This window comes from Planococcus citri, chromosome 4 (assembly GCF_950023065.1).
Source record: "Planococcus citri chromosome 4, ihPlaCitr1.1, whole genome shotgun sequence".
NCBI lineage: Eukaryota > Metazoa > Arthropoda > Insecta > Hemiptera > Pseudococcidae > Planococcus > Planococcus citri.
Window position 1 is genome coordinate 71289723 of NC_088680.1, and position 15988 is coordinate 71305710.

Genomic DNA, 15988 nt, shown 5'->3' on the forward strand with positions numbered 1-15988 from the left:
AAATTTGAAAAATCGTACTTTTTCAAAATTAAACTTTACAGCCGAATGAAAGCCAAATAGGGTGTACGAATAGTCGATTATCACTAACTCAGCATCGCTGATCACGTCAAGATATCGAGCTTTTTTCTACCAGAAAGTTCAACTTTTTTGAAAAAAACCTTCATTTCACGAGTAACTTTGAGCTTTTTGCAAGAACCAACACCGGAAACGATTTCGCCGTACCCAAAAAGCCTCCTATTCGTCCAGTTTGTACAGCTTAAAAAGCTCTTTAAAGTTCGCCAAATCGATTCAAAAGTTCAAAATTTACGATGCAGCGCTGCAGGCGGTGATAATGAGAAGTTCTTTTGTGATCCTGATTTTGGTCGACAGAAGGGTGTATTTATAACGTATTTTTGACGATAACAAAAGAAGTTCCATTTTCTGCCGCCTGAAGCGCTGAATCATTTTTTTCAAAATTTATTGTCTTCAAAATTGAGCTTTTTAGTCGAATGAACGTCAATTAGGGTGTACGAATAGTCGACTATCACTAATTCGGCATCGCTGATCGCGTCAAGCTCGTTTATTTCAATCGATGGAGCTTTTTTCTACCTGAAAATTCAAGTTTTATGAAAAAAGCTTCATTTTCGATGGATCTTTGATCTTTTTGGCTGCACCAACGCTGGAATCGGATTCTCCGTCTACAAAAACCCCCTCATTCGTACAGTTCGTACAGTCTGAAAAGCTCTCTAAAGTCTCCTACTAAAATTGGTCTCGTTCAGCATCATTTATACTCAAAAATGATCAAAATTCGAAAATTTCGGGTTTTTCAAAATTGAGCTATTTAGCCGAATGAAAGCAAAGTAGGGTGTACGAATAGTCGATTATCACTAACTCAGCATCGCTGATCACGTCAAGATATCGAGCTTTTTTCTACCAGAAAGTTCAACTTTTTTGAAAAAAACCTTCATTTCACGAGTAACTTTGAGCTTTTTGCAAGAACCAACACCGGAAACGATTTCGCCGTACCCAAAAAGCCTCCTATTCGTCCAGTTTGTACAGCTTAAAAAGCTCTTTAAAGTTCGCCAAATCGATTCAAAAGTTCAAAATTTACGATGCAGCGCTGCAGGCGGTGATAATGAGAAGTTCTTTTGTGATCCTGATTTTGGTCGACAGAAGGGTGTATTTATAACGTATTTTTGACGATAACAAAAGAAGTTCCATTTTCTGCCGCCTGAAGCGCTGAATCATTTTTTTCAAAATTTATTGTCTTCAAAATTGAGCTTTTTAGTCGAATGAACGTCAATTAGGGTGTACGAATAGTCGACTATCACTAATTCGGCATCGCTGATCGCGTCAAGCTCGTTTATTTCAATCGATGGAGCTTTTTTCTACCTGAAAATTCAAGTTTTATGAAAAAAGCTTCATTTTCGATGGATCTTTGATCTTTTTGGCTGCACCAACGCTGGAATCGGATTCTCCGTCTACAAAAACCCCCTCATTCGTACAGTTCGTACAGTCTGAAAAGCTCTCTAAAGTCTCCTACTAAAATTGGTCTCGTTCAGCATCATTTATACTCAAAAATGATCAAAATTCGAAAATTTCGGGTTTTTCAAAATTGAGCTATTTAGCCGAATGAAAGCAAAGTAGGGTGTACGAATAGTCGATTATCACTAATTCAGCATCGCTGATCACGTAAAGCTCGTTTATTTCAATCAATCGAGCTTTCTTCTGCATGAAAGTTCAACTTTTTTGAAAAAAAGCTACATTTTTGATGGATCTTTGAGCTTTTGAACTGCACCGACGCCGGAATCGGATTCTCCATCCCCAAAAACCCCCCTATTCGTCCAGTTCGTACAGCCTAAAAAGCTCTCTAAAGCTCGTAAAATTGATTCAAAAGTTCAATTATTAGGAGTATCGAACCTCCAAATACTCTATATTCTCCTAATGAAATTGGTCTTATTTGGCATCTCTTATACTCGAAAATTACCAAAATTTGAAAAATCGTACTTTTTCAAAATTAAACTTTACAGCCGAATGAAAGCCAAATAGGGTGTACGAATAGTCGATTATCACTAACTCAGCATCGCTGATCACGTCAAGATATCGAGCTTTTTTCTACCAGAAAGTTCAACTTTTTTGAAAAAAACCTTCATTTCACGAGTAACTTTGAGCTTTTTGCAAGAACCAACACCGGAAACGATTTCGCCGTACCCAAAAAGCCTCCTATTCGTCCAGTTTGTACAGCTTAAAAAGCTCTTTAAAGTTCGCCAAATCGATTCAAAAGTTCAAAATTTACGATGCAGCGCTGCAGGCGGTGATAATGAGAAGTTCTTTTGTGATCCTGATTTTGGTCGACAGAAGGGTGTATTTATAACGTATTTTTGACGATAACAAAAGAAGTTCCATTTTCTGCCGCCTGAAGCGCTGAATCATTTTTTTCAAAATTTATTGTCTTCAAAATTGAGCTTTTTAGTCGAATGAACGTCAATTAGGGTGTACGAATAGTCGACTATCACTAATTCGGCATCGCTGATCGCGTCAAGCTCGTTTATTTCAATCGATGGAGCTTTTTTCTACCTGAAAATTCAAGTTTTATGAAAAAAGCTTCATTTTCGATGGATCTTTGATCTTTTTGGCTGCACCAACGCTGGAATCGGATTCTCCGTCTACAAAAACCCCCTCATTCGTACAGTTCGTACAGTCTGAAAAGCTCTCTAAAGTCTCCTACTAAAATTGGTCTCGTTCAGCATCATTTATACTCAAAAATGATCAAAATTCGAAAATTTCGGGTTTTTCAAAATTGAGCTATTTAGCCGAATGAAAGCAAAGTAGGGTGTACGAATAGTCGATTATCACTAATTCAGCATCGCTGATCACGTCAAGCTCGTTTATTTTAATCGATCGAGCTTTTTTCTACCTGAAAGTTCATTTTTTTTGAAAAAAAGGCAAAAGCTTCATATTTCAGGGAACTTTGAATTTCCACCAAATAGAACCCAGAAAGCGTTGTTGATGTTGTTGTTGTTGTTGTTAATATTTCGGCTGCATATTATCCTCTACTTTTATAGGCTTTTTCTATTTTTCAATGGCGAGAGTTTCAAATTTAATCGTCTTAGATATGTGATGTGTCGATTTTGGGGTAATGCGAAATTCTTTATATTTCGAAGAAATGATACAAACGTTTCGATCAACCTTGTAGATTATCGAATATTATCAGCAAGTATCTCGTATTTTTCATATTTTACGACGCGGCGACTTTCGTGAAAATAAAAACACATTTTTAAAAAAAATTTATTGGAAATAAATAGTCTTCTAAACAATTTTTTTCATTACTTACTGAAACAAAATTCTTAATAGAATATGGTACATAAATTATACTTAGCGAATTGGAATAACGTAGTTAATTTCAAAACGCTCTTTGGGAAAAAATTACACACTTGAAACGCGTATACAAAAAATAATCGCTGGCCAACGACGATAGGAAGATTTTTTTTTCAAACGTATCAACAATTGAGATCATCGAATCATAGTATCCAACTACAATAATATGTACCTACTTATAAGACTTACATAGTCACTCTGGCTTCCCAGGTTTATGGCGCTCGCTTCCAGCGACGATTACTTTTAACTTATCGCGGAGCTGATATCTCCACTGTAGAATAACGATGGCCGACGACGAGATAAAATAAGGGGAGGAGACCACAAAAAAAAAAGAAAAAAAAAGGAGAATAAATAAGAGAAAAAGAATTATAAAATTTTACATAATACAGTCATCGAGAATACGAGTATATTACACGAGACGATTTCGGATTTACATACGACTCACGAGACGAAAATTGCGCGAGACGTTTACCTATTTTTCGGCGGATTTACGCAGACGATCTGCTGAGACCGAGCGTATCCGGCGATATTGACGACGACGACGACGACGAATACTGGAAATTTATTCAGCCTGAGCATATTGGACATGGACACCCGGAAACCAAAGGTGTTGTTGGTCGCCGTTTCATACGGGCGTACGATTTTCGTCGCTGTCCGAAGTGGCGTACTGGCAAGCGGATAGGCCGCCGGATGACGACGGCCTGCTGTTGAGCGATCCGACCGAGGTGACGGCGGCCGTCGTCGTGATCGGCGAAATAGGGTAACCGAAGCTGCTCTGGTGCTGTTTGGCCTTGAGGCGTAGACTAGCGATGCTGGAAGACATAACGGACGACGGTTCGGCCGCGATGGCCGTCTTATGATGGTGATGGTACATACCGTACGGCGTGGCCGGTGGCCCGTACGGACACGGGGCCGCGGATCCGGCCGGTGGACCGGCGCCGCCACCCAGCGACGACGGCGACATTCCGCCGCTCGGTAACATGGATCCGCCGGCTGCGGCCGCGGCGGCAGCAGCCGCAGCCGCCGACATGGACGACATCGAGGTGTTGGCCGACGGCGTGAAGCAGTTCACCGAAGGCTGGTGGTGATGGTTGACCGCATTCGATAACGGATTCATCGTCCACGGGAACGTCTTGCTGCCCAAAGGACTGGGCACCTTTGTCGCCCAGTTATTGTACGACGAGTACGCCGAACTGTACAGAGAGTCCGTGTCCGTGGTGAACGGTTGCGTTATCAGTCCGTTGAACTGGCTGCCGAAGCCGTTCTTGAAGTCGACCGCGTTCATCGCCGCATTCATCGCGTTACGTTCGCGTTTTCGCCATTTCGCTCGACGGTTCTTGAACCAAACCTGTCAACAAGAAAATACCACCAATTACTTACACGAACAAAATGCTCTAATATTATGGTGTATGAGGCATTAAGATATCAAACCAAAAGGATACATGAAAAGCCAACTTGAGAGCAAAATTTAACGCCGAGATAAAAAAAAACATTAAAATTTTTGACAAATGTGAGAATTCGACGAGTTTTTTGACTGAAAAATTTAAATCGATAACCTCCCAGTCTTCAGGGAAAAATTGGATCTAATAAGGTCTACTCAGATCCGCACATTCCATTGATCCGATTTGACGTTGTCAGGAGAATTTGAACAGATCTGGTTGTATCCAAATAAAGTCCGGATATAGTTAGGTCTAACCTGCTCTGATCAATCAGAACTCAGCTATTGCATCTGATCAGATCTGAACAGCTTTAAAAATGCAAAATTTAACAACTTTTTTAAAGCTCATTTTTAGTCCAAAAATTGGCAAATTTTCAGTAGAAGAAAGCGTCTTTGGGATAATCTGACACCGGAAATGAATTCGCCGTCCCAAAAAACTCCCATAGCCAAATTTCCAGCTCGATAGGACAGAAGAAGATTTTTTGGCCAAAAAAATGTATGAACCCCCTTTGGATTTTTTTGGATTTTTTTGATTTCAAAAAAGTCGAGTAAAGGGTCGTTTTTGACTGATTCGAGGTCGCCGAATCCGAATCTGGTGTCCATTTTTGACGAGAGACGCTGCTTCAGTGAGAAATTGCGACTATTTCGCCGAACACGAGTCTGATTGCAAAACAAACATCATTTTTGAATTCAGCGTGCTCAAATTAGTCAGAATCCGTCATTGAAATTTGCAAAATTCAACAACTTTTTTTCAGATAATTTTTGAGGTCAAAAAAGTGAAATTTTCAAGTAGAAGGAAGCTTCGCCCGTGCGATTGGACACCGGAAATGGAATTCTCCGTCCAAAAAAAAACCCCTAGCCAAATGTCTAGCTCGATTGGCGACAAAACGTTTTTTTTTCCCAAAAAAATGTATGAACGTACCCCTTTGGATTTTTTTGATTTTCAAAAAAATCGAGTAAAGGGTCGTTTTCGACTAATTCGAGCAAGCCTAGTCTGAATCCGGTGTCCATTTTTGTCGAGGGACGCTGCTTCAGTGAGAAATTTCGAATATTTCGCCGAATACGAGTCCAATCACAAAACAAACGTCATTTATGAATTCAGCGTGGTCAAATTAGCAAGAAAACGACATTAAAATTGCGAAATTTGACAACTTTTTTTCAAGTCATTTTTGATGTCAAAAAAGGGCGTTTCCGAGAGAATGCAGCGCTCTGGTGAAAATCTGACTCCGACAATGAATTCGCTGTCTCAAAAAACCCCCATAACCAAATTTCTAGCCCGATTGGTGACAAAAAGTTTTTTTTCCCAAAAAAATGTATGAACATACCCCTTTGGATTTTTTTGATTTTCAAAAAAATCGAGTAAAGGGTCGTTTTAGACTAATTTGAGGTCGCCGAGTCCAAATCTGGTGTTCGATTTGAGCGCTCGCTTCTCCTTCATAGAAGACGAGCGCTTACCTCGGAATCTGAGAATCCCGGATCAATTTTGAGGTTATATTCGAAATCAGCGACCTCAAATTAGTCGGAATTCGTCATAAAAATTTCAAAATTTCACAACTTTTTTTCAGGTTATTTTTGAGGTAAAAAAAGGCAGTTTCCAAGAGAATGATGGACTCTGGTGAAAATCTGACGCCGGAAATGAATTCGCCGTCCCAAAAACCCCCCTCGCCAAATTTCCTGCTCGATTTGAGACAAAAAGTTTTTTTTCCAAAAAAATGTATGAACGTACCCCTTTGGATTTTTTGGATTTTTTTGATTTTCAAAAAAATCGAGTAAAGGGTCGTTTTCGACTAATTCGAGCAAGCCGAGTGCAAATCTGGTGTCCACTTTTGTCGTAAGCGTTATCTTCAACGAGAAATTGCAAATATTTTACCAAATACGATTCGGATCGCAAAACAAACTTCATATTTGGATTCAGCGTGTTCAAATTAGTCAGAAAACGCGATTAAAAATGCAAAATTTGACAACTATTTTCAATCTCATTTTGAGTCCAAAAAATGGCAAATTTCCAGTAGAAGAAAGCGCCGTGGCGACAATCTGACACCGTCAATGAATTCGCCGTCCCAAAAAACCCCCGTAGCCCAATTTCTAGCTCGATTGGCGACAGAAAGTTTTTTTCCAAAAAAATGTACGAACGTACCCCTTGGATTTTTTGGATTTTTTTGATTTTCAAAAAAATCGAGTAAAGGGTCGTTTTCGACTAATTTGAGTAAGTCGAGTCTGAATCCGGTGTCCATTTTTGTAGAGGGACGCAGCTTCAGTGAGAAATTTCAAATATTTTGCCGAATACGAGTCCGATCGCAAAACAAACGTCATTTTTGAATTCAGCAAACTCAAATTAGTCAGAAAACGTTATTAAAAATGCAAAATTTGACAACTTTTTTACAGTTCATTTTGAGTCTAAAAAAATGGCCAATTTCCAGTAGAAGGAAGCGATGTGGCGACAATCTGACGTCGGAAATGAATTCACCGCTCCAAAAAACCCCTCGAACCAGATTTTCAGCTGGATTGGCGACAAAAAGGTTTTTTTCCAAAAAAATGTATGAACGTACCCCTTTGGATTTTTTGAATTTTTTGGATTTTCAAAAAAATCGAGTAAAGGGCCGTTTTCGACTAATTCGAGCAAGCCGAGTCTGAATCCGGTGTCCATTTCTGTAGAGGGACGCAGCTTCAGTGAGAAATTTCAAATATTTTGCCGAATACGAGTCCGATCGCAAAACAAACGTCATTTTTGAATTCAGCGTGCTCAAATTAGTAAGAAAACGACATCAAAATTTCAAAATTTCACAACTTTTTTTCAGGTTATTTTTGAGGTAAAAAAAGGCCGTTTCTAAGAGAACGATGGACTCTGGTGAAAATCTGACGCCGGAAATGAATTCGCCGTCCCAAAAAACCCCCCTAGCCAAATTTCCTGCTCGATTTGAGACAAAAAGTTTTTTTTCCAAAAAAATGTATGAACGTACCCCTTTGGATTTTTTGGATTTTTTTGACTTTCAAAAAAATCGAGTAAAGGGCCGTTTTCGACTAATTCGAGCAAGCCGAGTACAAATCTGGTGTCCATTTTTGTCGTAAGCGTTATCTTCAACGAGAAATTGCAAATATTTTACCAAATACGATTCGGATCGCAAAACAAACTTCATATTTGGATTCAGCGTGTTCAAATTAGTTAGAAAACGCGATTAAAAATGCAAAATTTGACAACTATTTTCAATCTCATTTTGAGTCCAAAAAATGGCGAATTTCCAGTAGAAGAAAGCGTCGTGGGGACAATCTGACACCGGAAATGAATTCGCCGACCCAAAAAACTCCCGTAGCCCAATTTTTAGGTAGATTGGCGACAAAAAGTGTTTTTCTCCAAAAAAATGTAGGTAAGATGAACGTACCCCTTGGATTTTTTGGATTTTTTTGATTTTCAAAAAAATCGAGTAAAGGGTCGTTTTCGACTAATTCGAGCAAGCTGAGTTCGAATCTGATGTCTAATTTTGTCGTAGGCGTTTTCTTCAGCCAGAAATTGTAAATATTTCTTCGAATACGAGTCCGATCGCAAAACAAACGTCATTTTTGAATTCAGCATGGTCAAATTAGTAAGAAAACGACATTAAAATTGCGAAATTTGACAACTTTTTTTCAAGTCATTTTTGAGGTCAAAAAAGGGCGTTTCCGAGAGAATGCAGCGCTCTGGTGAAAATCTGACTCCGGCCATGAATTCGCCGTCTAAAAAAACCCCCCTAGCCAAATGTCTAGCTCGATTGGCGACGAAACGTTTTTTTCCCAAAAAAATCTATGAACGTACGTACCCTTTGCCTTTTTTGGATTTTTTTGATTTTCAAAAAAATCGAGTAAAGGGTCGTTTTCGACTAATTTCAGGTCACAGAGTCCGAATCTGCTACCCGATTCGAGCGCTCGCCCTTCCTTCATGGAAAACTGACGCTTATCTCGGAATCAAAAAATCCAGTCTCAATTTTGACATCAAATCCGAAATCAGCGATCTCAAATTAGTAAGAATCCGCCATAAAAATTGCGAAATTTGACAATTTTTTCAGGTAATATTTGAGGTCAAAAAAGGCTGTTTCCGAGAGAATGGTCCGCTCTGGTGGAAATTTGACGACGAAAATTAATTCCTCGTCCCAACCCCCCCCCCCTCAACCAGATTTTCAACTGGATTGACGACCAATAATTCTTTTGCCTAAAAAATCCATGAACTAACCCCTTTGCATTTTTTTTGGATTTTTTTTAGTCTCAATTTTGACGTCAAATTCGAAATCAACAACCTCGAATTAGTAAGAATCTGTCATTAATCTGATCAAAACTCGGATCTGATCTGATCATGGTTTGATCAGATCTGGGCATTCGCTTAATCTACTGATCAGATCCAACATGGAAAATCAGATTGAATCTGACCAGATTTGAATAGGGCTCTGAAAGGCAAAATTTTGAAAATTGAGCTTACAAAAAAACTTGGAGGAAATGCTTGCTTTTTAAATTTTATTTTTTCCGTTTTCAAAAATAAACTCCACCTTCAGCACTCCTAATTTTGGTTACCGTGCTTTTTTGAACCTATTCCCTCCAAAAAGTCAGAACTTTCCTAGGAACCAGGAAGCAACAAGCAACAGAGGTGTTACTTCGACAACGCAAAAATTCGAATGTAATCTTTCGAACAAATTTCGCTTCCCTCGACTTACAATAAATTGAATACTCGTATCATCGACGACGCACTTGCTCCTCCCTAAATGAACATGCGTCATATCTGTGTGTTCTCCGCTTTAGAAAAAAAAAAAAATCATCACCCGAAAGATATCCGTCCTATACCATAAGGCCCATGGGGATAATCGTACGCAAATTGACCCACTAATCATTCTATTCGTACGCCACATCTCTCACATCGTTTTTACTCGTATGTACTACGAGATATAGATACGTTGACAAAATACCCTTCGCTTTCTGTTGTAGGCAGTATAGGCCCAATAAAAAACCATTTGTTCGTGTGTTCGGTGTTGGTTGCCCTTTCTCTCTCTCTCTTTGTGTCCCTATCCCTATATGTTTGTGTTTTTCACAACTCGGGCTAATTAATTTATTGGTTGTCATTCGGTTAGGCGGATTCGAATTCAAATTCGAAGCAGAGGGAGACGCCAGTCGCAAAACGATTAATTTTACGTCGACGTGCATATTTCCACGTTATACGCGTACGAGGGAAATGCGAGTATCGCGAACGCGTAAAACTCACACCGACAGAGTCATTTTTGCCACACGTCTAGGCTTACCTACATAAATAATATTTGAAAATAAAAACTGTTCGCGAACCGATATAGGTAAAATATCGACAAATACGCGACATTTTATAAATCATCATCTTCATCGCCCCCTTTACATGGGTAGGTAGTTAGGTACTCAATAGAGTTGGAAAGCTAAAATTTAATCTATACCCTAATTTCGGATTCGGATGTTTGCATGCTCTTTCGATCCTGTTGTATCCGGTTCAAAAATTCTTCTGTCGTGGAAACTTTCTTTTCAAGAATAATTTACGGTTTTTTAAAATGAAAATAGGTATAGGTACTGTTGGAGCAAATTTAGCGGAGACCTCAATTTTAGGTTGAAAATCACTCGGAAAAATGTTTAGCTCCGGATTCGTCCCTGGTGGGAAATTTGGATTCTCAAAGAGGACATTTTTGATTGGTGGTTTTTTGGGAAAAATGTCCCACTGAAAATTTTCAAATCCTGACCATTTTTCTTCAAACAGGTTGGGTAAAGGCAGGAGTGAAAAAAATCATAATTTTTTCGCAAATTCCCCCTCTTTGAATTCCCATTTCTCTCGTACAGGGGCATCTCCGGAGCTAAAAATTTTTTTAAGGTGACTTTGTACCCAAAATGAAAATTTCCATCAATTTTGGTCAAAATTATCCCACATTTTTTTTCACTATCTGCCCTGGTGACTAAACAAGAACCGGAATACCTAAAGAATGGTATCCTTGTTAGAACAATATTTACAATTTAGGAGCAAGGAAAGATAGCATCAACTGTAGCAAGCAAAGCAGTGCAACCCTATAACCCGAGTAACAGATGGCGATCAACTCGAGCGATTAATCGTCGCATCGGAGAAGAAAATGACTACGACAATGACGACGATGATGATGATGATGATCGATTACAATAAAACCCCTCTCGGTTTTCCAATGAATCTAAAATTAAGTAATTAAATTCGCTACTGCGACGCACCCGAATACGCTGCGGCTGCGATTTAAATTGTAAATGAATTAATGGTGTAGACCGTAAAATTAGTACGTGAATTTTAATTGTATTTATTATACTCGTACTCGTATACGAGACGATGAGGCCTAGATGTGTAGTTGTGTACTCGCATTCGGAGCATCATCGTCACGACCACGCTTTCGATTAATTAGTCATAGCAATCGTGTTGGCGCTGGCGTGAAATTATCCTGTCAACGGAGGTAAAATGGCATTAAAGTCACAATGATCGAGGGGAGGTACGGACTGAGGAGGGAGGGCATTAAGGCGAATTTCAAAAATACAAATTTCAAAATTGCCGGAATATGGAGTCAAAAAATGTGGAGAGGGACAAGTAGGTACCTGTACCACCTGTAAGCATATCATTTATTCGTTTTTGTGAGAAAAATTCGAAAAATTTGATTATTGTTTCCAACTCACAATAGTCCAAATATGCAAGTCTGAGAGTTTTTTGATTTGTAATTTGGCGTAGCTGAAAGAGTAAAAGGTTTATAGATGACAAACGACTGGTTAATTTAGTGATGTATACATCCCATTTTAAATTGCATTGAACATCAACCCCTAAGAACTTTGCAGCACAAGAGACATTAGGTAGAGTTGAGAGAGTTTCTGCTACCAGGTCTGCCTCCTTGGGGGTTACATTGAAAGGCACTGTTACTGTTTTTTCCAAGTTTAAGCTCATGCAATTTGCATTAAACCAGCAGATTAAGTTTTTGAGAACATGTTCTGTTTTTTTAAGCAGTGTGTCCCAGCTACCACCTTTTAAAAACATAGTTGTATCATCTGCAAACTGGGTTAGAAGTGCATTAATATAAGATGACAAATCGTTAACATAGAGAATAAACAATAAAGGTCCAAGTATGGAACCTTGGGGGACTCCTATGTCTATTATTTTCTCTTCAGAAAAGGTGTAAGTCTCGCCATTTTGGATTTTGACTATTTGTACCCTATTTTCAAGGAAGGATTTCAGCCAACTGTGGATTGGACCTCTTATTCCATATTTTTCCAACTTTCCCAGTAGAATTCTGTGGTTCATGGTATCAAAAGCTTTCGATAAATCACAGAATATTGCCAATGAATTTCCACCCTCTTGGCCAGCTTGGAGAATTTTGTTCAATAAATTAAATATTGCTTTGGTGGTGTTTTTTCCACGACGGAAGCCAAATTGTGTTTCACTTAGAATGCTGTTAGCTGATAGGAATCGTATCAGTCGATTATACAACAGACACTCAAAAATCTTTGAGAATACTGGTGTTACAGAGATGGGCCTATAGTTGTTTAAATTTGATTTTTCTCCTTTTTCATGTACAGGGGTTACAATACTTGATTTCAAGCTTTCTGGAAATTTTCCCTAATCTATGGAGTCATTAAAAAGTTCAGCAAGTATATGAGATATGTAGCGATCAGCTTGTTTGATAAGACCTACATCTAAACCATAACTATCCCTGGAGTTGGAATTTTTGAGACCTTGTATGACATTAGAGACTTCAGCTGCAGTAGCTGGGTAGCTATTCCTGAAATTTCGGTAAGCGTGATAAGCCAGTTATGATGGTTAAGGTCCGCAAATAACATTCAGCATTTTCATTTTCTATCACTATACTATCACTCTTATTGATAGACATTAACTGATGAGTAGCCACAAGTTTTCGGAATAATGGAATGGGCACTACTCGTACCGTCATAAACTATTTTCATATTTTTAAAGAACTAACATTTTTAATCCGTATTTTGTATTTTCATCATTTGCTAATACTTTAGGTGCCATAGCAAAATTACATTTTAATCAAAATAGTTGAAAAATCGCAATTAAAACAAAATGAAGCAATAAAGAAACTTCATTTACCTACATCTCCAAGACCGCAACCATTAGTTTTTTTAGCTTAATTTTGGAGTTAACGCGAGTTAACATAAGTAAGTTACCGACATATTACCAATCCGTAACTGTGTTAACTGCGTTTGTTAACGGTTTTGAAACTCTCATAACTCGCTTATCACGCATACCGAAATTTCAGGAATAGCTACCCTGGTAACACAAATATTGAGGAATCATTAGCTAGAATAAGGGATAATGGGTCCAATGTTTGAGAAGAATTAACTACGTTATTCGCAACAGTTGCAAAATGTTGGCTGAATAACCTAGCCATATCAGCTGAGTTGGTATATTTGGTATCTTGGTATGTAATATGATCAATGGTTTGTTTGCATGGTTGATATGAGTTTATTATCTTCCATGTAGTTTTGCAGATATTATTTGAGATTGCAACTTTGTGAGAGTTTGATTCTATATTTGCCCAATTAATCAATTTTTTATAGTCCTTTTGAAGGAGCTTGTATTCAATTTTATCATCTTCAGACCCACCAAATTTCCAATTTGAGTAAGAGTCTAATAGTCTAGTTTTTAGGGTACGTATTTGGGTTTGAATACTGTGAGGATAATGTAAGTGGTTAGGGTTATGATTTATGTAAGTTTGAAGTGGGAAAGATAAGTTGTAGTGGTTCACAAAAATATTAAAAAAATTATAAAATCTTGAATTAATATCACCTATTTTCAGTGCATCCCAATTTTCAGAATCCAGAGAGTGGAAAAAATTTTCAAAATTTGTTTTAGAGAACATACGTTTTTTTAAAAGAGGTTGCTTTGCTGTATTCACAGATTTTTTGACCAGTTTCAAGGATAGGAGAACACTATTGTGATCCGATATATATGTGGTGTATCTACCCTGGAAGAAAACTCAGAATCCCTATTACAGATAAAATTATCAATACAATTTCCAAGCCTGGTGGGCTGATAACATGTCAGCTTCGGACCATAAATGATGACAGTAACAGGAAAAATCTACGAGATATAACATTATCATCTAAAATATTGATGTTAAAATCACCACCAACCACATAATTCTTACCTACTCTTTTCTAAAAACTGGCCAAAAATTTTGCTTTTTCCATAAATTTCCAAAAAATTCTAATTTCTTAGCAATTCTCTTGAAAAAATGTCTTTTTTTGAAAAATCGCAAAAAAAATATTTTATTGCCAATAATTTTCAAAATTTGTCAATTTTTGCTAAAATTGCCAAACTCTTGCTTTCGACAAAAAATTCTCGCTCTTTCAACTAAGTTATTTAAAATTGTTCAAAAATCTCGTTTTTTTTGCTGATAATTGCTAAACGCCCTTACTTTTTTTAAAAACTTCCAGTCTCGCTTCATTTTGCCAGCAGAAATTGCAGAAATGCTGACGTTGTTACCAAAAATTGTCAAAAAGTCTCTTTTTATCGAAAAGTTTTTCACAACAGTTTTTTTTTGAATTTTCGACCCTTGGAACAATAAAATGAAAAAAAAAGTCCAAAATATCTAATCTACCTACCAAAAAAAAAAAAAAAAAACAAACGTAAACATAATACACAGTGTACAAACACGTGTGTAGCAATAAACATTGACTGCAGAGTTCTTCGAGTTGGATGATGATGACGCCTTTGCCCTGGGTGCCATTGCCATGCCAGCGGCCAAACAGAGTATCTGTATTCTGTACACACTGCACAGCTCTCTGTCTCTATACCTAGTCTCCTAAGTTGGCCTAACGTAAGGTAAACAGAAATCCTCGTGCTCGTATAAATAATAATTCGGCCTGATAAGGTCTTAGGTTAGGTGTAACATCGTTTACTTACAGGTATTTTACTCGAGTTAGATAGAGGTATAAGGCTTTGCCACCGAACCGAAATATGTAGGTACATATTTTTTTTTGTTCATCGTTAATAATTCAACATGCATCGGTTTTTACATGATACCTACTCGTATTTGTACGAGTAATTGTAACCGTGAGTAAGCGAGTACACTGCACACATTACTCTCAAGTCTGAAGAGGAGAAATAAAAACTCTACGACGCTTATCTAAAATAAACTCTGCGAATGTACTCGTATATGTACCTACGAGTAGATGTACAAATGCACAATTGTACAGGGTACATGTGTAAATTTACGTATACTTACGAGTAGATAGGAAAAGATATACCTCACACATAAAAAAAAAAGTGTAATGATGAACCTTTTTTCGAGGTATAGCGAAGGAGGGAGGAAGGAAGAGGAACGTGCGCGAGATAAATAAAACGTGTAGAAAAAACAAACAACAATTTATATAATTTTGTATGAAATAATTCCAAAACGAAACCAGGATTCAGAAGTTTATTTCAGAATTTTAGGATAATTTTTTGAAATTTTTGATAGACTTGGTTTTGTTCAAATCGGAGAGTGCCACTTCCAAAAGGCTCCTTTATGAGATTTTGTGCATTTTTTAATTACCAACACTGACCTGAGCAAAAAAAGGGGAGGGAAAGACTGAACAAACATCGCATCAAAACTTAGTAATCGTAACCTCGATCACGATCAAACAAACGATAAAAAAAATCGGCGTCGGCATCGTGTTGATCGTTTGCAAAAGCTGCGGCAAAGGCAAAAAGTGCACCCGTGCTTACAATACGATTACGTCGACCACCTACTCGTCGTAAATCCTACAGCAGTCAAGCGCTTTTGTACATTTTGTTTATTTTAGTCAATTACCCGGTTAATAAACAACGACAAGAAGCGTCTCCGTCTATAGTTGGAAAAAAATACAAAGGCTGATATGGTGAGAGATGCGAAGATCGGGCCGTTTCAATATTAATTTCATCTTTTGTCGAATCGAGTTAAGGGGATCGGTCGCGTGTCAGTCGGCTCGGCGAGGGGATGAACCTTAGCCCAAAGTTATTACATTCTAATAGGATACGTGGGCCTTGTGGGCTCGAATTACCATCCATAATGTATTAATGTACTAGTCACTATATGGTCGTCGTACACGACGCTGACGACACGTTCACTATGCAATAAAGCACACACAGTAAATATACCTACGTACAAATGTACGAGTTAGATTCCTTCCTTTTTAATAGTGAAACTGCTGTCATGTGTGTCTCTGTCTGTGTTT

The 15988-nt window shown here is 38.0% G+C and overlaps 1 protein-coding gene across 3 annotated transcripts in view; it reads right to left on the bottom strand.

The window, feature by feature from the left end:
- Window positions 1-3252: 3252 nt before the first annotated feature.
- LOC135845705 (pituitary homeobox homolog Ptx1-like) overlaps window positions 3253-15988 on the bottom strand; it is a 61313-nt gene continuing 48577 nt past the window's right edge. For 2 of the 3 annotated variants that reach the window (XM_065364487.1, XM_065364488.1), the window contains one exon: window positions 3253-4705. In XM_065364487.1, coding sequence (XP_065220559.1) covers window positions 3983-4705 — 723 coding nt within the window. In that variant the 3' untranslated portion in view covers window positions 3253-3982. The remainder of the gene's footprint in view (window positions 4706-15988) is intronic. The other variant, XM_065364489.1, reaches the window with a different exon arrangement.